General features: G+C 36.7%; 1 protein-coding gene across 1 annotated transcript in view; it reads left to right on the top strand.

Moving 5' to 3' along the window:
* The window catches only part of LOC131439328 (heparan sulfate glucosamine 3-O-sulfotransferase 5), a 65,356-nt gene extending 49,788 nt beyond the window's left edge, over positions 1–15,568 (top strand). The window contains exon 8 of the mRNA XM_058610221.1: positions 4,225–15,568. Within this exon, the coding sequence (XP_058466204.1) occupies positions 4,225–4,448 (224 nt within the window). The 3' untranslated portion in view covers positions 4,449–15,568. The remainder of the gene's footprint in view (positions 1–4,224) is intronic.
* Positions 15,569–25,557: the final 9,989 nt, after the last annotated feature.

Raw genomic sequence — 25,557 nt, 5'->3', positions numbered from 1 at the left:
CAGAGCTCAACATGACGCCGATTCAAATTGCATGACATTCAGTTGCAACTTTGCCACTTCAATAGATACTCGAACGAAAATGGTCAAGTGAGCTGTAGAGTTCGCACTAACGAGTTGTTCATCTTCTGCACAGCGATCCGTGAAAATTTTAACTCAAGAAAACGAGTACAGAGATGCAATAAATTATTATTAGATCAATTACCCTTCTTAAAATGGTTTATAATATTTTCCTTCCAAAATTTAGTATACTGAATTTGTTTTGTAATATTTTATCTTGAATATTTTCATTGTTCATTAATTCTTTTATGTAATCACATTTTCGTAATGCATCCATATCGACTGTTTGCATACAAATGCATCCAATTTTTCTGTTGTGAAACTAAATGAAATATCGTCTCGCTGTTATATTTATATCATATTTCGGGATAAAATGTTCCAGAATATGTTGTCAAAGTATATTATTTCACAAAAAATACCGATAATAAGCACAAATTTTTTTATATTTTTTATCTAAGAGCAAAAATTAAGAAGCATCGAACCAATCTGATCATTGCTATTAGCCACGCCATGGTTCTGTACACTGAGAATCGGCTGCGAGGTAGGGGCAAGTGTTAGGAACATTGTGATAATTCTAAAGCTGGCTTCATTTAGAATTGGAACAAATTTTAGCTCATGTTGTGGCGCTCCTGGTGGACGGATTTAAAAGTTCTTGATGCCTATGTGTCGGGAATTTTGTCAGCTTCACGTTTGATTTTTGACATTCCACAAATCGACTGTACTTTGTAAACAATCAACATGGAAACCGAAAGAAGGGAAAAAATTGTGCACAGTGATTTGGAAAATCCATTGTGGTCTGCATCTAGGCTAGGTAAACATCTGAAATTGCCCAGAAATACCGTATGGCGAGTTATCAAACGGTATAAGGAAACATTGACGACGATTCGGAAGCCTCAAGCCAATTGTCGGAGTGGAACTGTCGACCGGAAACTGCGTGGTAAGATTTTGAAGACGATTAAGAGGAATACTAATCTGTCGGACCATGATTTGGCTAGAAAATTCGGTGCTAACCGTGAGGAGAACTCGACTCCGGGAAGGAATCAAGTCGTATCGAGCTAGCAAACAGCCAAATCGGACCATAAAACAAGTGTGGTCGAAATTTGTGCTCGGAAACTTTATGACCAGGTGCTAACCAAGTTCGACGGGTGTCTTCTGATGGACGATGAAACCTATGTCAAGGCTGACTTCGGGCAAATCCCAGGTCAAAAATTTTACTTGGAAACGACTCGGGGGGATATTTCAACCAAATTCAAATTTGTTTTTGCCAACAAATTTTCAAGAAAATTTATGATTTGGCAGGACATTTGCAGTTGTGGCAAAAAAAAACGAAAGTTTTCGTTACAAATAAGACAATGACATCGGAACTATACCAAAAAGAGTGACTCCAAAAACGAATTTTGCCGTTCATTCCAGTTTGTTCCGAAAAACCTTAACCCACCCAACTGCCTCCAGTTCCGCCCTATTGAGAAATACTGGGCAATCATGAAGAGGAGACTCAAGGCAAAGGGAGAGGTTGTCAAAGACATCAATCAGATGACGACCTGGTGGAATAAGATAGCTAAAACGATGGACGAAGAAGGTATGCGCCGCCTAATGAGCCGTGTTACAGGAAAAATTCGAGAATTTCTTCGAAACCGTGACGAATAATTTTATCCGTATTTTTTCTTAAAAGTATGAAGAAAACGCTACATTTGTATATAAAAATATCATGAATTCAATAATAAATGACTGAAATACTTTGTTCCCATTCTATCTGAAGCGAGCTTTAAATGTATTAATATATTTCCTTCTAGAAAGTGAATCTTTCATTGCAATACGGCTAAGGAACATAACTTTCAATGATTCCGGCATTAGTGATGAGAGCTGATTGATATTAACACTTTTTCCAAAACGGCCACATTCTCAGTTTTTCGCTTGTCGTGGACATAATGCCCCAGCAGCCGAATAATGTGCCTCACAACTAATGTCACACAATAAGAGACATTTTGCCCCAAAACAATGATGCATTATGTTTCTTAAAATGTCCGTAAAGTGGCTGTTTAGAGAAAATTAGTACATCAATGAAATGGCGGATAAAATGCTTATTTTGTCGAAGCAAAAATATATATCGAAAAGCTGCCGTCAAGAGTTCCACCATTGTTAATGTCTCAGAAAGATTTTACCAGAACATGGAAAACGGGAGCAACGTTTATTGTGTTGTTTTGCGATGGTTGATAAAAATTTTGATTGCTTGGCTTAGAAAAGATTATTTTACGAAAATTAAACATAGATTTAAAAAAATGTCTAGTTTCCTTTCGATAAAAACATTTAATATAAAGCACTGATGAAAATGTACAACTTTATCATCAGATGGCGTATATATTTTTTTCGTGGATTTGATTAACATTATCCAAGCCCGCAAGCATTTATTTAGCTCAAACTGGTTTAGCGTTTGATGTTCTAACTGTTTTGATACTCATAATTTGAGACATTGAGATCATAGATTTTAAACTGAGGATTTGATTTGTTCTATTTGCAAAGGGCTGGATAAATAAAATTAAAACACGATTGAACCCATCTTCACTTTTTCATTTTGTTGTTACCTCCGAAGGCAAAATCAGACATCGCATTGAAAACTTTATTTGATGCTGTGTTGCAGTGAATAATTTCAATGTTTTTAATGTATTAAATATACACCAGATAGAGCTATTGTACCCATAGTCGTCTCATTATGTTGGAGCTGAGAAGCAAGGGATACCGTTACCTATCAAATTTGTTTTCGCTGTAACAGCAAACTTGAAAAGTAGACTTAAGAAACGAAACAAGCAAACTTAAGAAACGAAACAAGCAAACTTAAGAAACGAAACTATGCCTCATGCTCTCACACATTATGCGTATTTGCAATAATGCGTACAATGTATGATTTCTAAACATTCGCAACGATCGGAACACAGCACTGTGTCATTAGATTTCAATTCAATGATGGCTATTTGGTCCGTTTATTTCTGGTCAAAACATATACTTTGCGTGGACGACCAACGTTTCGAAGATGGTTCCTGTATGTTCAGGATAACTATAAGTTCTTATAGATTAGACGGCAAAAATCTTTTTTTTTACGAAATATACTAATCACGACTACAGATATATTCCGTCGAGTATGGTGTAACATTAAAGATTATTGGCATGACTGTTTTAAACTAAAAGCACAAGAGGTTCAAAGTTTACTTTAAAACTTATTTGATATAGCAAAATCTTTGGCCGATTCTCCCGCTTACTCACTTCGTTTGTTTGTAATTGTTTTCTAAGTGTCTGTCCGTCATTTTAGTTTCCTAGTAATAATGTTGTATGCTGATTTAAAAGCCATAGAGACACGTTATATGTTTCTTACATTGGCGATAAAATAATATATGGAAAATATATGAATTTTAGTGAAGTTACACTCAACACTCTGCTAGAGAAGTCTACTAGTGGAGGTTTTCCAGGCCTGTTTGATGTTCGACAAAAAAAAATGTTGGCCCAATTGCTGTCCGAGTTTTCCTTCTGTCATATCTCAAGTTTTTGAACTTATTGGCTTTGTAAAGTATTCCAACATTTCGTTTAATTGTAAACAACTGCCTACAAATCGTTCCGTACATATCGACACATTTGGCGCTGATTTTAATAGAACTTTCACGAATAGTTAATGCTTGAATTCTCCATATTCAAGATTCAGACGACAAAAATTGGAGTTACAAGCAGAACATTGTGGTCATCATGTGTAATGCCAATTACTATCCTGTCATTATGTCTGGATAAAATCAGAATGACATTCAAACAACAATGCTTTCGGCTCATCAGTGCATCATCATACCAAATTGAATTGCCATTGTCACCTAGCAGTTCAATTTAATTCGCCAAATAGACGCAAAGTTTAAACTTCATTTGTAACCTTTGAAGTGGTTACTCAGTAAGCGGTATGTGCAAAAAGCACTTATTAATTTCCATTTTTTTCGCGATACGACTTCAGCTCATCCGTGCACCAGCTAGTAGATGAAATAAATTCAGAATGGTGAGAGCTGCATATAATATTCTATTAACAAGTATTATTTACATAGCTGCCGTATATAAGACTGACCTTGAAATAATATCCCGATCTTATCTTGCCTTGATTAATAATGCTTCATACTTTCATTCTCTTTCTTTCTCTAGGAATCGAGCCTCGTATCGGAAGCAATAACTTCTACTTCAATGAAACCAAAGGTTTCTATTGTCTGCGTAATGAAACTGGGGATAAGTGTTTGCGAGAAACGAAAGGTCGGAAGCATCCTCGGGTCGATCCTGTAGTGGTGTCGAAATTGCGTAAGTTTTTTGTCGAACACAATCAAAAATTTTACGAGCTGGTTGGTGAAGACCTAGGCTGGCCGGAAGAATGAGAAGCTAGTCGCTGTAAAGTTTACTACACGGGTCACTTTCGTCTGTCATACATTCAGATATCGCACAAAAGAGATGGCAACACATAATACTGTAAATATCATCTAGGACGCTAATAGTGAGTTGGTACGAGGGGGTAGAATTAGTGTGAAAAGGAAATGATCCGAAACTAGGAACCACGACAAGAAAATATCCTGAAAGGACGAAAATAAAAATAACTAATGGAAGCGGGACTACAAAACGGTGAAACAACGGAATAACTGGTTATAGTAGTAGACGTTTTAAAAACGGTTAGATAGGAATTAATTAAAACAAAATTAATATTTTTGATCTGCTGTTAGCAAAAGCAACAACATTCGTGGATAGAGTTGGCGAGAAAGTGGCAAGCTTGAACAATAATAATGTCCGATTTCGCATGGGGCTCCATTATCTGCAGGTCATTTAGTGCGGCGGTTTGCTGCTTCTCAAATCCTCTTGAACAGAGTATTCATGGCGGATCTCATCTTCGGATGGTGGCAAAAACGGGTAATGAAAACGAGATTCACTAGCTATTCAAAGATAGCTGGAAATCGTTAAAATGAGAATGTGCTTTAACAAAAGTTCGTTATTATAAGGTGTCTTACCGCAATAGAAACGGGAAACAACGATTTTTTTTTCATTTCTATGAGATGCCACTGTTTATGAGTAACTGATACTTATAATGTTGTAACTGTTTGCTACGAAAAAATAATTGCGTAAAAAGTAACGTTGGGAAGACTTTTTCTAGATTTCATTTCATCCAATAATCATAGTTGATAGAATTAGAAAAGAGTGATTGAAAAAAAAATCCGTATATTTGGGATAGTTGTTTGGATTTACTTGTTAACAGCATAATTCGTTCAAAAACATTGAAAAGACATTGATCAACTACTAACACAGAATTACTCTGCTGCCATTTTAATATTGTATGCTCTTTGTTCGTCTTTTACTCTTCTTATTATTTATACCAGCTATGGTAAAGTTTCATCATTCCAACTAATTGCGTAACTTTTTTTTTAAGCTTGTCATAACTTATTTAGTTCGTGCCAGCTAAATCCCCCCTTTTACGAATTCCTTGGCTAATAAGAGGCGGAGACAAATTGTTTGTTTAGTAATGTAACTGTGTATGAATCAAGATTTGCCTTTCTAATATAGGAATGTTTTACAATCATTGTGAAAATCGAGTGTCATATCACTGTTCGAATCAGTTTGTCGAGATCGCAAAATGTTTGTCTATAGTTGTCAAAATTACCAATACGGAACATTTCGATATCTTGGATACGGCTTAGCCGATTTTCACAAATTAAGATTAAAATGATTCAAAATTGTTACAAACCTTAGGTTTTTATCCAGATCAAACTTCCGGTTTTGAAATTCTAGAGTAATGAGTGCTTAAACTATCAAATCGTTGCTTAGAACTACAATGCAAAAAATAACATGAATAATCTTCTAAATTGCACTCAAAACTAATTCAATTTATGAATCATGTTAGTTTCTGGTTATTTGAACCGACTTTTGGCTATCCTATTCTTAGTATGCTAAGAAAGGTCTTCAAATGAAAGGTCTTATAATCTCATACAAAACTTCTGAATTTTGTTCCGATCTGACTTTCGGTTGCGGAATTACACGACGATGAGTGTTTGAAATTGAATGAAAAAAAAACTAATCCAATTTGTTGCTCATGTTAATTGATGGCCATACGAATCCATTTCGACTATACCGGTTTCTAGATTCAGGTTCCGGAATTACATGAAAATGTTGTTTTCTCAGAGATGGTCTAACCGATCTGAGAACTGTTTTTTCGCTTACATTAGGTACGCCAAACAAACTTTTTTTACATCTGCCTGGCGGTTTGAACTGCGGATGACATTACAGTTCTACACAGGCCCTTGCACAGGAATCATTCATTGACATTTGACATTGTAAATGTGGAACACATTTTTGTTTTCTATATACGGGTGCAAACTAGAAACTCAAAAAATATACACGTAGAAATGTGGTCAGGTTTTGAACAATTACAGCTCAGTCAATTTGGTATAAATTATTAATATCATATCACCATTTGATTGGAAATATTTCTACGTATTGATTTGAATGTTCATAGCCATGTATTTTTAATTGTATATCATTGAAATGTTGATTAATAGCTAGCAGTGTCCTATTTTGTCTGCAAAAAATCTCCGGCATACCGGATTTCTCTGCCATAGTCGACGGTTTTGAAGGAGTAAGCGATTTATCAACGGGAAAGCAGCGCTCTGATTGGTTAATCGATGCAAAAGCGAAGCTGTTTGAAGCACGCGAAGCTATAAATATAAGCAAAATTATAGCTAACGTTTCAGTGCTACACGTAACTTGCTAGAGGTAGGTTGTTGCTAGGCAGAAAAATAAAAAGTGCCATAAAACGATTTGAAGCTTTAATTGCTATGCTCTGATCTTGTGTCATGAAAGATTGGATGAAATCCCATGTTATGTCGTTTCGCCTGAGAAATTGACAACTACCTCAGGGTAAATTTTGAGTGCATAAGATTAATTTTTTATTTATATGAGATGAACTCGATTGATAATGAGAAAAAGTTAATCGCTTCAACCGAAATCGCAGAATGGTAGTAATGGTAGAGAAACGCTATAAAAATAACTACTTGCACACAAAACTTGAACACAAGCTTGGCGAAAAGAAGCTTAAATATCGATACCTGTATCGCAAGCATGTACAAACATATGATTGCCTACATTTGGGCTATTGATGTAATTTCGTCGGCTAAAAAACAAATACAAATCATGACAAATATAGTCTATATTCTGGGTTCGCGTGTTCGGTGTTGATTCATAATAAAGGCTAAGGGGATGTCCATAAAAGACTTCACACTTTTTTAACGATTTTTTATTCCCCCTCCCCCCTAAAATTCATCTCAATACATTCTCAATATGTATGACAAACCATACAAATATGAGGGAAAAATCGATATAGATATATTATTGTTTTAGGTAAAGAATAATAATTCCTTAGTGTAGCATACAGGGCTGAGAAAATAAAGACCAAAACCTCATCAAAACGAGATCACTGCCGGAGAATCTTTTCATTATCAGTTGATCAGTGAAATTTAAATCACATCGATCAATATGGTACTGATCTTCCGTCACACAATGGGTAGTAATTTTGAGCTAAAAAAATTCTTGATTTATGTAAGTTCAATCATTGGATGATTCGATAAGCTTTGATGTTGGTGGAGGAAAATCACATATGATCAAGATAAGACATGACATGATCTACGTCTGAAATCGTTGATCTCCCGCCCTTTTTCAAATGGAGCATCAGAATCAGATAAGAGAAATTCTTATGATATACTATTATCAATGCTAGAAAATCAAACTACTGAAAAAATTGTCAGTGCATAACTTAAGTTAAACCGTTTGAAGTCATTTTTTCTTTCATATATGGCAAAATTTATTAATTTCGCTAATTTACTCGCTCCTCCGTGCAAAAGGTCACGTTTTATGAAACACCCCCCCTCCCCCTTGCGGCGTGACGTCTTTTATGGACAGCCCCTAAGCAGACTCTCGTGCATTTGCGGATTCAAAAGTGTGACGATTAATTGAAAATGTCGATCATTAGAAATTTTTGTTGCCTTGTTCCACATTAATGGCTCGAACAACCCCATGGGGCTGATCCTTGTAGTTTTTTCTAACTTTTTTTACCCACTTTAAATAAATTTGACGAAAAAATCGTGCTTAATCCACCTAGCAGTGAGATGATACCTTTTTTTATCAATCCGCATATGTGGTTTGCATGAATATTCTTCGGTGTTTCAATTTCATGACATTATTCTAATGTCCGTCGTTTTAAGTGACAATTTCAGATTTTTATCACTCATTACTCTGTAATGTTGAAACTGCAAATCGGATCGAATTTGAATCTAAAAGTGTAACAATCGATTAAACATTCCATGATATGTCGAAGTAATTTCCACTTTAGAGTTTAGGGTAACTTAAGGTACTTCCAGAGCCGGTATTCAGGAACCAACATAACCCAAACCGATTCGTATGGCCATATGATGAATAAATTGCAATATTTCTGAGTCCAAGCTTTTCGGAATTGACATCTTCTATATCGCTTTGAATTCTATCAATTCATCATCCTGCAATTCTAGAATCGGAAGTCAGAATTGGGTAAAATTAGATTTATCTTAATTTGAACTTTTGTTTCGATTTGGCTTTTTTTTAGAAAACGATTGAGCTTTGATAAACGATTCGATACTGTAACCGGAATTCGAAATTCGGTGTAGCCGAAGTCAGACAAATTCACCTGAGTAGTTTACATTTGTTTCAAAATGTTTAAAAATCAGTGTAGACATCTTTGAGAAATCGTAGTGCGAGTTAAATTTTTGGGTGCCTTCCGAATACTAATTTAATTTTTATACTAATCACACTGTATCCCCTAAACCGTAAGTTGGATCTGACTAAAAGCGTGATGTTTTATAGGATCTTAACATCTTTCATTTTAATCTTGTATGGTTACTAGATTTCATTTGAATCTTAGATCGGTTTAGCCATCTACGAGAAAAATGAGTAACACTATTTCCGTGCTAAAATGGAACCGTGCTAAAATCGGTCCGAGGTAAAATATCATGCTGTACACAGTCTTTTGGGTACTTAGAAACAATTTTTACATAACACTTCTTATAACTTAAAAAGTAAACATCCGATCTTAAAACCATTCAACAGTGTACAGGGTGACGGGAAGACCTTTAATTTGGGACTAGCTTGATCAAAATCGGTCCAGCCATCTCTGAGATCTCGACCTTTTAGTTGACAACATACAGACACACACACACACACACACACACACACACACACACACACACACGGCCATTTGCTCAGTTCGTCGAGCTGAATCGATTGGTATATGACATTCGGTCATCCGGGCCTCGGAAAAATTTTCTAAAGTTTGAGCTAATTCTATACCAACTTTTTTTTTATTTATAAAATAAGGTAAAACAAAATTTTGTAAAATCACTTCGTTCGAAAAACTTTCATTACATAGAGGACTCAAAAACGAACGAAAATACATAACATTGTATGTTCTAGGGTCAACTGTACAATAGCAAGCCATTCACCTCTGCGAAAATAGCATGTCCCACTTTGAACAATCATATCTCAGGAATGACTGGATATGTTTACATTAAATTAACACTGTAGAAGTCTCTAATGACGATCAATAACTGAATAATTTTTATTTTTCATAACTCAAGGATTTAGATTCAACTTGAAGGAAAATATTCTCTATAGCTAGTTTTGAACCTAGTTTCAACATTGTTGAACTGAAATTCGAATCAGTTTTCGAACCTGGTTTTTATATCAGGTTTGCTCATACCCCCGTTGCTAAGTGCGAAACCAACACAGTTTCGTGAAAAGTTTTTGTTTTATAAAACTACCCTGGGTCAGTTTAAGTTTTCTCAAGCAAAAATGACAGTAGTATGCGTTCAAAACAGCTTTCAAAGTAGTACAATTCAGCCCACCGGTAGTTCTACGTTGCATATTGCTTATAGATTAGGGAAAACGTCCAAATCAGACTGAAATAACACGAATCCTGTTCCAAATACCAATTATATGTACTCCAGAAAAATGTTATGGTTATGTATTGCTTAATGCCAATTTTTTTGATCATGTTTTGCCTAATGAACCTACATGGTTCTACAACAGTACACCGTTTTGTAGGTGTGAAGAAATTAGTGCCTCACAAAACGGACATCCAAAAGGACACTTAAAACTCAAAAACGTATTCTATTGTGCAGTCATGGCGATGTTTCAGTAGTCTTCAGTCTTATGCAATGCGATGAACTTGGTTCAGCAACTGTTCGGGACAGTGGGTTAGTTCATCCGGGGGGAGAGTGGTGTAATACGTGACTTTATCGCCCTGCAAATGTTATCATTTCTCCGCAGCACATCAGAAATGCATTCTTACCAGGCATGTTAGTTGAAATTTCGTGTGCATTTGCGAGTGAAGAGCCCCGCATTAAAGATGTTGTCTTTCGAACGAACGAATAGTTCCAGTGTGAAGTACCTCCTTTTATTTTCGTTCAACTCCGTTAGCCCTTGTTTGATTCAAACGTGTGCATGTGCGCTAGAAATAATTAAAATTGTCGAGTATGCTTGAATTAGTAGGTAGGCGACAAAATAAGGGAACTGGACTATTGGATCCGAGTAGGTTGTCCGTTCAATGGATAGGAAAACATTATTGGTCAGCCTTATTGAATTGAAAAACCATTACAACCAGGGACAGCATGGTAGTGTGTTGTACGTGCCGTGCCATCCCTGGTTGAGCTGGCCTTGTGTATCACCTCAAATATACCCCAACTCCGGCAGCTTTCCGAATCGGTACGTGTTGTCCGGGAAGGATAACTGTTGACTGGCTTCGTGACTGCAAGCTCTCCCCATTCCATCACTATATTCCCTTCGGCCTTGCTACGAGCGCCTATGCAGGAATGCTTTCAAGGAACGAATTTATGTAACATTGCTCCAAATAGAAGGGCAAAGCGTCAAGACAGATGAATTTCATTACCGAGTGAATAACAAGTTCGCGTGTTGTGGTTGAGAACGTGTCCGATAAGATTGAAGAAATATGCATTACGATTTGAGTGTGGATACCATAATTTATCCAGGAACAGATGCATTGATTCTGCCCTGAGGTTTCGATTTGGTTTTTTTGTGGGAAGCAAATAGTGAATAATGGATTCATAATCAATAAGATCGTAGCATGTACTAGTTGTGTACAACAAAAATCAAACAGCCTTTGCTCAACTTTTACCCTAATCAACCATCGTATAACATATGGGCTTTTTTCAGCATTACTTCGAAAAAAAATTCTCTCATTCTTGATTTTCAGACTATAATCGAATCCAATCAATTAAAAGATGTAGTTTTCATTTCAATTCGATACCTAGAAATATGGTAATGCTGCTCAATTTGCTGGCATCAATGAAAACGTTACATTTTATCCATTATTTTCATGGGTACCAAGAGCGGGTTTCGGAATTAATAAAAGATTAAACACCCTTATTCTTTTACTCTGGTGGAGCACAGCTACACTTGATTAGTGATTGGTAATACCAAAAAACACTCATGACGAAAATATGCATCAATTTAAAGTCCGGAAAAGAACAATCAAATCAATTTGAATGGAAAAAATGTACGGGTTCCACAGGGTTTCATTGCTCTAGCTGTTCTAATTTCTTCTATCGTAACTACCACAACCCTGAGCATGTTGGAATCGTTCAGATAGTGATGGGTGATTCTACCATGGCAGCTTTACAGGAACTTCTGAAACAACAGGAAATCATTACCACATCACGTGATAACTTGCATAGCACATCAAGTCGTTGACTTGTTTAAGTTGAATCGGCAAGCGAATGAAAGTGGAAAAACGAGCAATGTAAGGCTCTGAATTAGTCCCAACATTGCTGGGGTTAGAATCGTTTCCGGTAGGAAATTTCAGGTCCGAAAGCGTTCCAATGGCATAATGGTTCCAAAGAGTGGCAAGATAAGAGAAAACTGCCGACAGTTGCACAATGCAAAAATCGTTAAAAGTTGGAGTTATTTTATATACAGAGTAACGGTTAAGTTAAAATAAAAAAAATGAACACATTCTTTATTCCACTCATTTCCGTTTACTGCATTTAATTACAACTACTACACATAATTTCTACAATAAAATACTTCTGTACAGGTATTATGAAAAACTGTCATCAATGTCAAACTTGGTTTTAAATTCCCTGAACGGTTGGTTAAAGCAAATTATTCGTAATGGAGGTATCGATGTTTAAAAGAGAAAAAAACTACATTCCTTGCAAGCTTCTCGACGTTGCGTTGACCAGAATCACCATGGAAATGATGTAACAGAGGCATTCTCCTATGAAAAAAAATTACGGGGTCTTATACAAGACACGACCGAGTACAGTGACATTAAAAGTGAAACAATTCGGACTATTCTTCAAATGGGAATAGAAATTTATGGTGATCATAATTGCTATCCAAAAAGTTGTATACTTTAAAGTTTTTGATGACTATGTTCTAAAAATAAGTCTTCATATATGATTTTAATGTCACTTAACCCTCAGCTTACAATAAAGTAAGACTAATACCAGGACTTTTTTTCGTGTCGTGCCATTCCAGAATAAAGGAAAAAAAGAGGGGGAAGGTATACTTAGTTGTAAAAAAAACAATATTTCGGGGCCCATTACCTCCAATCGGTATCGCCATTAGCCGCTTGGTTTTCATTCGATACGTATCCAAAGGTGTACGTGGGGTTACCGTTACCCCATTGTACAATGCGTAATAAAATCCCGCATTTGGAAATAAACATATTTTTATAGAAAAAAAATCATAAAAGCTTCATGAAAATAGCGTGTTTCACAATTTTGAAATCTCAAAATCAGTTTTGACACCCGTGCGCGCAGACGACTTTTATAACTTGCTTGCCTTACCATAAACCTACATATACCTTATGATCAAAAAAGAACCGGAATTGTATTAAAAAACGTGATTAATCCACCTATCAGTGAGATGATACCTTTTTTTATCAATCCGCATGTGTTTTTTCCATGAATATTCTTCGGTTTTCATGACATTATTTTAATGACCGTCGTTTTAAACTGCAATTTGACATTTTAATCACTCATTACTCTATCTAAAAAGGTTACAATCGATTAAACTTTTCATGATATGTCGAAGTGACTTCCACTTTAGAATTTACGGTAATTCAAGGTACTTCCAGAGCCGGTATTCAGGAACCAGCATAAACCAAACCGATTCGTATGGCCATATAACGAATAAATTGCAATAGTTTTGAGTCCAACTTTCAAGCTTTTCGGGATTATCATCTTCTATATCGGTTTCAATTTTAAAAATTCATCCTCCTGTAATTCCAGAATCGGAAGTCAGCATTGAATAAAATTAATTAATTTTGTGTGGGACTATAAGTTTATTTTAATTTGAATTTTTTTCTGAAATTAGATTTGGCTTTATTTGAGAAAACGATTGAGCTTTGAGAAACGATTCGATACTGGAGCCGGAATTCGAAAATCGGTGTAGCCGAAGTCAGACAAATTCACCTGATTAGTTTACATTTGTTTCAATATGTTTAAAAATCAGTATAGACATCTTTGAGAAATGGTAGTACGAGTTAAGTTGTTGGGTGCCTTCCGAATCGAAAACTGAATACCACTAAAACTGAAATAAGTTTATTTGGTTGTCGACTATTCAAATCAGCAAATCTTAGATGATTCTTAGATATCATTTGAATCTTAGATCGGTTCAGCCATCTACGAGGAAAATAAGTTACACAATTTTAATTTCGTTTCACATATCATCCTGTAGTTCCGGAACCAGAAGTCGGATCCAAACATAATTCAGGAACCTTGTTTAGGAGCATACGAATTTTCATATGAATCTGAGTTTGTAGAAAACGGTTGAGTCATCTTCGAAAATAAGGTAAAAAATTGAGTGAAATTATTTGTCACATACGCATTTGCTGATCTCGACGAACTGATTCAAATGGTATATGGGTGTTTTGTTCTTCCAGCATTTATTGCTGTAAGCAGTTTAAATCAATATAATTATGAAATTGTTCAGAATTCGGAAGTACTGCCATCTTTCCAATATGTCATATTCGAACGATTATGTTGCCAAAAACGAACCGTGCTAAAATTGATCCGAGGCAAAATGTCATGAGAAATAATACTGTTCACAGTCTTTTTGGTACTTAGAAACTATTGTATGTAACAGTATAAAAAATCGTGTTTTACGTTGCTTCCAAGCCTTTCTTTGCCATACAGCGCTCAGAACTTCTACTGCTGGAATATGGGGGAAAAGTCGCTTACACAAAAGTTTCGATATCTCCGTTAAAAATGGACGGATTTTAACAATCTATGGCTTGTTGGATAGCTATTTCCGTGGGGAATTCAAGTCTGAAAACATATTCTGTTTTCAAGGTCAATTGTGACAGATACTGCCAAAAAACTGAAAATTTTGACATAAAACTTCGTATAACTCAAAAAGTAAACATCCGATCTCAAAACCATTCAATAGCGTTCTGGGTGACGGGGAGACCTTTCATTTGCGACTAGTTTGATCAAAATCGGTCCAGCCATCTCTGAGATCTCGACCTCTTAGTTGACAACACACATACAGACACACACACATACACACACACACACACAGACATTTGCTCAGTTCGTCGAGCTGAATCGATTGGTATATGACATTCGGCCCTCCGGGCCTCGGAAAATTTTTCGAAAGTTTGAGCGAATTCTATACCTATTTTTTTTATATACAGGGTGATTTTTTAAGAGCTTGAGAACTTTTTTAAACAATAAAACGCATAAAATTTGCAAAATCTCATCGGTTCTTTATTTTAAACGTTAGATTGGTACATGACATTTACTTTTTGAAGATAATTTCATTTAAATGTTGACCGCGGCTGCGTCTTAGGTGGTCCATTCGGAAAGTCCAATTTTGGGCAACTTTTTCGAGCATTTCGGCCGGAATAGCCCGAATTTCTTCGGAAATGTTGTCTTCCAAAGCTGGAATAGTTACTGGCTTATTTCTGTAGACTTTAGACTTGACGTAGCCCCACAAAAAATAGTCTAAAGGCGTCAAATCGCATGATCTTGGTGGCCAACTTACCGGTCCATTTCTTGAGATGAATTGTTCTCCGAAGTTTTCCCTCAAAATGGCCATAGAATCGCGAGCTGTGTGGCATGTAGCGCCATCTTGTTGAAACCACATGTCAACCAAGTTCAGTTCTTCCATTTTTGGCAACAAAAAGTTTGTTAGCATCGAACGATAGCGTTCGCCATTCACTGTAACGTTGCGTCCAACAGCATCTTTGAAAAAATACGGTCCAATGATTCCACCAGCGTACAAACCACACCAAACAGTGCATTTTTCGGGATGCATGGGCAGTTCTTGAACGGCTTCTGGTTGCTCTTCACTCCAAATGCGGCAATTTTGCTTATTTACGTAGCCATTCAACCAGAAATGAGCCTCATCGCTGAACAAAATTTGTCGATAAAAAAGCGGATTTTCCGAATGGACCACCTAAGACGCAGCCGCGGTCAACATTTAAATGAAATTATCTTCAAAAAGTAAATGTCATGTACCAATCTAACGTTTAAAATAAAGAACCGATGAGATTTTGCAAATTTTATGCGTTTTATTGTTTAAAAAAGTTCTCAAGCTCTTAAAAAATCACCCTATATAAAAAAAAGTAAAACGCAAAATTTCAATTTTTAATAAATTTCTTAATTATCGCCTTCAAAGTACTCTCCTCCTGCGGCAATACATGCATGCCAACGCTTGATCCAATTTTCCATACAAGTTTTATAGGCCGCCGAAGGTATGGCCTTTAGTTCACGCAGCGAATTCTCTTTTATAGTCTGGTCTCGAAACGCATTCCCCGCAATGGCAATTTGAGTCCGGGGAAGAGGAAAAAGTCACACGGGGCCATATCTAGAGAGTACGGTGCTTGGTTGATGATATTGGTTGAGTTTTTGGCCAAAAACTGCGACACAACCGACGCTGTTTTTGAATGAAATTCAGCTTTTTTGGCACCAGCCGAGAAGCGTCGCATTTCAAACCCAAAACATCAGTTAAAATGTGTTCGACTGATCCATAAGAGATGCCCAACAACACAGCAATCTCTCCAATCGGTACAGAACGATTTTGCAACACGATTTGCTTCGCCGATTCAATGTTTTCTTCAGTAACAGATGTTGTTGGGCGACCAGGGATCTCATCATGATCCAAGCTTGTACGACCACCTTTGAAGCGTTTATACCACTCGTATGCCTGTGTTTTTCCTAGACACGATTCACCAAAGGCCTTTTCTAACATTTTCAACGTTTCGGAACACTGAAATCCATTTGCAACCCAAAATTTGATGCACGCACGTTGTTCTAAATTTTCATCCATTATAAAAATCGCCACATGAAAATTTTTCAACTTCTTGGAATAGACGCCAAACAAAAACTAATCGTACGGTATGCGTCAAAATTTGACAGAATGTGTATAAAAGTGTTGCCAACGTTGAGAGAATAAAAGTTTACCGATTGGACAAGCGCGGGAGTTTTAAAATGAAAATTCCGGTTCTTTTTTTTATTATAAGGTATACAAGAATCATGTCGCGAAAAGTTGTTGCGACTGCTCAACTGAGTTCTTACCCACAGTACATGAATAATTTCCATCATTTCACTGCATGATGATTTCGTTCAATAAAAAAAATTCGTGTAAATTTTTGTGTCAAAGTCTGTTGTCCAAGTTGTAATTGTCGTCTGCATTTTTGTTAAATTATGGACTGCTTATGAATTCGTATTAACTCAAAGCAAAGCAAAGTCTTGGCATTACATTCCTTTTGTGGAATTTGGCTTTTCTTTTTCAACAGAATTCGCAGCCGATTCTTAGTGTACAGATTTATTGCATGGCTAGTACTATGGCTCCTACTGACACTAAAAATCCTTCCAGGTTGGGGCTCGAAAATACGATTTAACTCGTATTAACTCACTCAATGCAAAAAAAAAGATTTGATGAAATTGTACATTGCATAGTTTTTAAATATTTCAAAAATCGTTTAATTACTCAATTACTAAAGAAAACATACTTTTTGGAGAGTTTAGCAAAACGAGTTACAAAGTTATATTCTCCAACTCAGAATTCCGAACCGGTGATACGGCTTGTTAGGTATTACTGGATATGAAATCATCTTTTGAGTTAGGAAATAGGCATAGCGCGATAATTTTCAGTCTTTCACACAGACCAACAGGAATTGAATTTTAAGCCCTCCCATATAGCCAGAAAATGTTTCTGACCCTAGAAAGGAATGACCACAAGGTCAAAATTTCTACAATTGAAATAAATAAAGAATTGTGACTCAAATCAGATATAGCATTGAATGAAAAAAAAACTGTTCCAAAATCAGAACGAATTGGATCAAGTGCCACGTTTCCCTAGTCATATAGGTCAGTTGTCATATGTTCGCACAATTGTTCGCATATATCATACAATATGATCTGGAATGATTATTATTGTCAGTAGGATCGTAGCACCAGCAATGCAATCGGCTGCGGAGTCTGTTGAAACAGAAGGTCAAATTCCACAAAAGAAATGCCACGTGTACCTAGTACGCATAATGACCACCTTAACCCATTATGTTCTAGCGTATGATATATCATACGCAGAAATATCAATTTTTCAAAAAATTTTTACTGTGGAACTGCACTACCCAATAGCTTCATGATAACAAAAACATGTAAACTACACTACGCTACTTCTTTGTGTGTTAAATCTGCTGTTTGTTTTTCAAAATTTAATTGTATTGTGATCCTTGACATTTGACCTACTAACGACTAGAAATGGTAGTGCAAAAGTAAGTTATTATTTTTGTATTTTTTGGTCAAGTTGCAATAATACTTATATCTTGTGAGAAAACATTAGCAGAGGCTCTAAAAAGGTTATATCTATTAAAAAATCCCAAATAATGTGTTAAATTATGTAAAATTGGATACCAACATTTGTGTGTATGATATTTCATACGGTGGAATAATTTCGTTTAGAAAAAGATTTCTAACAGTGGTTTTGCGCTTCCCATAATCTTCAACACATAATATGATGGAACTGATGATATCAATTTATTTGATTCAAATTTTTTAAACCCCCGGGTTATAATGGGTTAATGGTCACACGGTTCCTCAGTTTAGGACGAAGCGGCTAAAACTTTCCGAAACATAATGATTTCTTAGAGATGACCGGATTTTACAAAACGTATTTCGAATTAAAGTTACCTTATCTGATGACCGGTTCTAAGTTAAAAAGTATAACGAGATATAAATTCCAATTTGAGTTATGATGAAAACAACATGGAAAAGCTCATAAACATATACACAATATTCCGTTTATTGAAAGTTTTTTCGATCGATGGCCACTCGATATCTCCTCACGATATCTCGATTTTATATTCCGGAAGGCCCGATCAAAAGCTGTTTTCAAATCTTTCCAATCCCGACGGTTATCCAAATTTACGTTTCATTCAGACGTACCTTATCCTTATTCTGTGATAGCAGCACATATTTTCAAATTTTTCCTTTTTGCTTTAGGTTTTATTCTAGCGTTAGAAATTTTCTAGCCAATCGCACTCAACAATTTCGAAGTTAGATGTAGGATCCAAATATAATTTATCAGAAGCTTATGAGATCTAACGGAATCGTTTATTTTGAAAAATATGTCGCATAAAATAATCAATATTTTAGTTGGGCGTTTCGATGAATTTCGAAAAACCGTTTCGTTATTTTAATCAAGCCCTTTTTTGAGTGTATACTACTTTGCCATCACTCTTCACTCACTTTCAGGAATCAGGAATCAGAACAAATTGGCTCAAATGGCACGTTCCCCTTGATATTTGGAGATTTGTGCCTTGTCATCAATTTGTTTTTAGCATCATTTTCCCGATATATAAGAGGGAAGGATTGAAAGGAAATGGTAAGGGTTGGACTAGGAGGATGGGAAAAATTGACGACACAAAAACACATAAAAGCAGAAGTAAATTCTGCACCCCTAAGGGATGTTAAACAATCTGCTGAGGATCACATTCAGTGGAAGCAGAAGTAAATTCTGAACCTCTACGAGGTCCCGAACAGTCTGCTGTTAATAAAACCTCCAACCCCCCAGAGGATTTAGAGATCTTACAAAAGCGACACCATTCTGCACTCCCGGAAGAATGCAGAACGACTCGCAGTATGTACGAGCAGAAGTAAATTCGGTACCCCCTACAGGATGCCAAACAATCTGCTAAACCCTATTTAAGGTGAATACAGAAGGGATTCATTCACTCCAGGAAGAACGATGAACCCTTCTGACTATAGCTCCTTACCACATTGGGTGAGAAACGAGAGAATATCCTTCAATTTTAGCTCCGCATACACAGATTCAACCATGTATGGAGAACCAAAAACCCGGATACGTTGCTGCGTCAATGCGGGACAGTTACATATCAGATGACATGAAGTACCATAATCGCATTCACACAAATCAGACGAATAATACTCAGCACGTTGAATAGTAGCCATGTGATAATTGAGTTTGCAATGTCCAGTCAGAGCTCTGACCAGAATACTGCAATGATGCTTGGAGAAATGCAGTAGACACTTTGACATTTTCAGATTTAAATCTGGTAGAAATGTTTTTGTCTGAGCGCAAGTTTGCAAGCTGCGCCAGTAGCTGGCATGTTTGGATGCAGCCCAACAACGAATCTTGTGCTTTATCCAACTAGTTGAAAGTGGTAAAGCTGGTTCAGGACCAACGAAATCATTCGTTGCACCAGCTCTAGCCAACTCATCAGCCCATTCATTTCCAGTAATACCAGAATGGCCGGGTACCCATAAGAAGTAAACAGCATTTGAAATGCTGAGGTCTTCAATTTGAGTTCGACATGCGATCGCTAGATTCAACCGTGAGTCATTCGAACTGAGTGCTTTTAAGGCTGCCTGACTGTCGGAACAAAAATAAATTTGCTTACCACAGATCCTCTGCTGAAGTGCCGATTGTACTCCACACAGAATCGCGTAAATTTCTGCTTGGAACACAGTACAGTATCTACCAAGTGAATGAGACTGTTCCAGCCTCATTTCACGACAGTAGACACCAGCACCAGCACGACCATTTAACAGAGAACCGTCCGTATAACAAACTATGTGTTCATCAAGTTGTCGTTCCAGACAACCAGACAACCATTCCTCACGAAGAGGATAGCTCACATTGAATGTTTTGAAAGGAAAACTACATGTGAGAGTTAGGTCACTAGGAGCGAGTAAATACTCATCCCACGTAACCATTTGAGACCACAAGCGAGTGTGGCTGGTAGCATAATCTAATGGGTTACTGTTCCAAAGCCCTGTAACCTTAAGACGATATGCACAAGATAATGCTTCTTGTTTTAGGAACACATGTAGTGGTTTAATGCACAGTAGCGCCTCTAGAGCAGCAGTAGGAGTTGTCGTGAATGCTCCTGTCATCGCCATTAGAACCATCCTTTGGAGATGATTTAGCGTTGACTGAACTGTCGCGACTTCTCCTTTCTGCCACCTTACAAGACATCCATATGCTAAAATTGGTCTAACAATATGTGTGTAGATCCAATGAATATATCTGGGTTTGAGTCCCCATGATTTTCCAAAAGCTCGTCTGCATTGGCCGAAAGCCATGCAAGCTCTTTTAATCCTGAAATCAATGTGAGCAGACCAATTTAGTTTTGAGTCAAGAATAACCCCGACGTATTTAACTTGATCGACCACAGTAACCTCTGAACCGAAGAACTGTAACGGACGAGCTCCTGTGATTATCCTACGATGAGTGAAAAGCACCATTGATGTTTTGCCCGGATTTACAGATAATCCAACCTGACAACACCATTGTTCAACAGATCGCAGGGCTTGTTGCATTAAATCAAAGAGAGTGTTAATGCTTATACCGGTCATCAATATATGATAATCGTCGGCAAAACCATAAGTCGGAAATCCAAGGTTATTAAGTTTCCTTAACAAACCATCAGCGACTAGGTTCCATAAAAGTGGGGATAGTACACCACCTTGAGGACACCCACAGACACTCAGCTTTCTAATCTCTGCTTGCCGAAGCGATGAACAAAGAAGTCGATTGCTAAGCATTGCGTGTATCCAATTTGTGATACTTGAAGGTATGCCATGACCACGGGCTGCTTCCAGAATTGAATTGAAAGACACGTTATCAAAGGCACCTTCAATATCTAGGAAAACTCCCAAGCAAGATTGCTTTTGTGAGCTTTTTCAATGTTGTGCACAACATCATGTAACAGGGTTGTAGTGGACTTTCCACGCTGGTAAGCATGTTGCATTCCATGTAGCGGTTGCACGCCCAGACTAACATTCCTGATATAGTGATCGACTATGCGTTCCACTGTTTTAAGAAGAAATGAGCTAAGACTGATAGGCCTGAAACTCTTCGCTTCCTCATAAGTGTCGCGACCGCCTTTGGGAATAAATTTGACAATTATATCCTGCCAGGCTCTTGGAATATATCCTTTCGCAAGACTAAAAGTAAGTATTTTCTTCAAAACATGTTTGAAATGTTCATACCCTTTCTGCAGTAACACTGGGAAAACTCCATCCTTTCCAGGAGACTTGTACGGAGCAAAACTCTCAACTGCCCATTTGACCGATTCAATCGTCACAACGCTTCGAGCAAGGGCCCAGGAATCGTAACTACCTGAAAAAGTCTCGGGAAGAGCTGTCGGTGATGGATCCATACATCCTTTTTCGTTTCGTTATTTTAATCAAGCCCTTTTTTGCGTGTATACTACTTTGACATCACTCTTCACTCACTTTACCCAGTTACGTTCAATTGACAGTGGGGTGAACGCTCTTTCTCTCGGGAACACTTTTTGTCGAATGGATCCTTCCACAAAATATGGCTATCTAGTATGGCTTCGGGTGTGCGTATAAATTGTTTTATACCTCGCTACATGTTTAATCTACTGAGCAGAATTTTGGTATTGAAAATTTTGTCGACTGCAAGCTTCGGCGTATGTTGTATCTGAATTGTAGCTATACTAAAATAGAATCGCTGGTGTAGGCTGGACGAAATCATAACCTTTGTCAACTCTGAGCCTTATGACGTCAAAAGAGTATATTGTACATAATTTTATTTGAATATTCAGTTTTTGACAAGTTAAAAATTGAATAGAAATTTATAACGAACAAAGGAAGGTGTTAAATACTTTTGTTAAATATTGAGGGTTAAAGCCAGGTTCCTCCAAACAATTTTTAAAAAATCTAAAAAAAAATCCGCAAATTGCATGAAAATACTTTTAGAAATGATATAGAATTAGTCCCGAAGGTACAAACGACCGTGAAGTTGGTATAAAAAAGGAGGGCCGGTGCGTGCTCAGGTACGATTAGTCGCGAATAAAAAGTTTGTTCGGCTTTTTCTCGAATCCACGTTTTTTTTTTCAACTGAGTGTCACTTGTATTCCAAAACTATTGCACGTATCAACATGAACCAAACGACTTTTTACTCGTGAGATGCCCCTCTCTCTCTGGTCGCAACTATAACTAAAATTATTCATTGTTTTTAAAACAGGTTATTAACAATTGAAAATGCATAAAAAGGGTCGGAAATTTGAGAAATGGCCGCCATTTGTTTTTTCTCGGTCGAAATTCTAGTTCCGACTCGACCATAGCCAATTCGATACCGAATAACAAACTGTTTCCGCTGATTGATTACCAAGAAATAATGACACACACCAACAAATCGAACGAGTTTGAGCAGCTGTTTTCAAAACCACTCTTTTATCTGTAAAAAGGATAATTTTGAAATATTGTTTAAATAATAAATAGAATTTAATAAATAACACTTTTTTGGAGGAACCTGGCCTTGAATAATTGAACTAGTGAAAATCGTGGAAATCTGCACGGATGGAAATTATAAAGAAAGCGTTTACCGTGCATGGTTTTGAGTTTGCATTTTTCCATGCAACTGTTGTGGCTAATTGTTGCATATTATGCTCGCTGCTCCTTTATAATTGAATCCATTCTGTCCTCGCATGAACACATATTTGACCTGCGATCTATGGATTGTTCAACATCGTCTATGCGACATAATCACATAATAAACAGTTTCTTGGAGAACGAAGTTTGTCACCGTCGATTGGAATCTACATTTTACCAGCACTTGGTAGGTAGTATATCAATTTCGTTATTAATGCATAAGAATTGTGTAAACTTATGTCAAAAACACGGCCACGGGTTTCGATGGGTCGATGCTTTGAGATTCCGAATTGGTAGCTTTATTTACATGACATACAGATTTCCGTGACTGATAAAAAATAAAAACGTCGATCTGCTAAATATGCTAAAATGTGCTTTATAACAAAGCCAATTTAACACAGGAATGAAGCAGTATAAGTCAGTCTTTTTTTCATTTTTTTTGGGCTTGCTGCTGCAAGGAATGAACCCACTTCTGTATCATGAGAAAGCTTTACAAACCATGAAATTTTAAGGACTTACCTTTTTTAGCGGAGACCAATACAAGTATCTGTATTGTATGAAGATTATTATTTTATGGCACAAATTAGTGCTATCATATTTAAAGATGAATTGGTTATGTTCAGTTGTAATAATAATTTAGTTAGCAATATGAACAATTAGTCTATTGGATTTCGCGTATTCGGATAAGATTGATTATATCCATACACAATTATATGATCTATCGTACACACTCAGAACAAAAACATGCACATAAAAGAGGCGTCGCAATTCACCTGAATTTACAATTCAAAATATGTAAAAATAAATCACATCATTAACTTTACAGCTAATATTGCTGAAGTTGACACCGAAACAGACCCAGAATTGGTTTTTAATAGATGTAATATTATGTCATTACCAGAGGAATTACGGCATGCTTGAATCTACGTCAAGTGTAAGTTTAATTTTTTCTAGGAGTGTTGGTTTTTTTTTTGACATTGTTGTCATAGAAATCATATAATTTGTACATCACAAATTAATAGATAGTGTCAAGAATAAGTACACGAACACAAAGTGCCTTCAATTCTTAAGCACATTGGTTCAGTTAGTATATACTGACTCAATTGAAAGACATTTTCCCATTCAAGAGTGTTTGCTACACCCACGAGAAATAGCCCTAAGAAAAGGACAAGAATAAAAGCAATTCACTGACAAGTACAGTTTGACACCAGCAGCAATCCAATGCATCGTATAGAATATAGCTAAACGAATAATGCGGTTAAATGGGGCTCTATGTAGGTCAAGCCACCAAAGGCGACCCTTATTCAGTCTACGTGTTAACCAAGTGACAACTTATCCGATGGAAACAAAACACCATTATGTAGACAACATAGGCCTCCCTGTGTAATAACCAAACCGAACAGCTTTATTCACAGCATCGTACCGCCATAAATAATATGAAACTATAACAATACTGATGACAGCATTATCCCAAGCAAAGGAAGCAGAAAACATAGGGCATGGCGTCCGGTCGTTCGATACATTTCAGAATATTCAAGGTCTGTTTCAAACTTTTTTTTAGAACGCCGTCTCGATTGTTATCCCAAGCCATGTGATATCTGTTGTGTGGGAGGATTCTGTTTTATGTGCGAATAAAAATTGCCCTTTAATCCGACAGTGGGGCGCACAAAGGTTTCACCACGTAAGGTTTTTATTCGCACTAGCGGCTTCAAATTTGTAGCTGTGTGAGTAAGTACGAAAGCTAACAAAAGTACCCGTAACAATACATAATCCCACTAGGAACTTAATACTGGACGCTTTGGGCTTTGTTGACTGAGTTATGTTTGTTTTTACTTCAATGTATTTTCATAACAAGTGAATCTATGATCTGTATTCAGGATTAATAGTATACCAGCTATACTATACTATACTTTACTGTGTTAATTGCCTGTTTGTTTTAAATTTGGCACACAATAGTTCAGTTCAACTGTAGCGACCAATTGGATGCAAAAACCCTGTTTTAATCCACCTAGTGGTGTAATGATGCCTTTCTCATATCAATCATACTATCATATATAATACTGTGGTATTCTTCAAAATAATTTTCTTCGATTCTTAAAAGAATAACCGAAATCGATTTGTTTAACCGTCTACTGATAAAAACTAACAATTGGAAAACATTTGAGGTCGATTTAGAAATTTTTTTAAGGTTTTTCCCCATTTTCAGTGATGACATACAATTTTTAACCAACCCATGGTGGGGGGTGAGTTACGGGTCTTCAGTAACATTATTATTAATCTTTGGGCCCCTCCCGAAATGAAATCTTAAGTACGGGCCTGCTCGAGAGGGATTTTTCCCTGTTTATCTGGAGATTTGAGCTTTGCTATGGCTTTTCATAATTCTCTAGTGAGAAGGGAAGAGAGAAAAGAAACATGATAATGGATGCTGAACGAATTGTATGTGCCAAAATGCAAATTATACAAAACCTTCAGCCCCCGATAAGATATAGAGATTTAATAAAAGCAGTTTTGCAGTGTTTGGTGCGAA

The sequence above is a fragment of the Malaya genurostris genome, chromosome 3, assembly GCF_030247185.1.
Source record: "Malaya genurostris strain Urasoe2022 chromosome 3, Malgen_1.1, whole genome shotgun sequence".
In the NCBI taxonomy this organism is placed as follows: domain Eukaryota; kingdom Metazoa; phylum Arthropoda; class Insecta; order Diptera; family Culicidae; genus Malaya; species Malaya genurostris.
The sequence above is the reverse complement of the archived record's forward strand: the minus strand, read 5'-3'. Positions and strand labels throughout refer to the sequence as shown.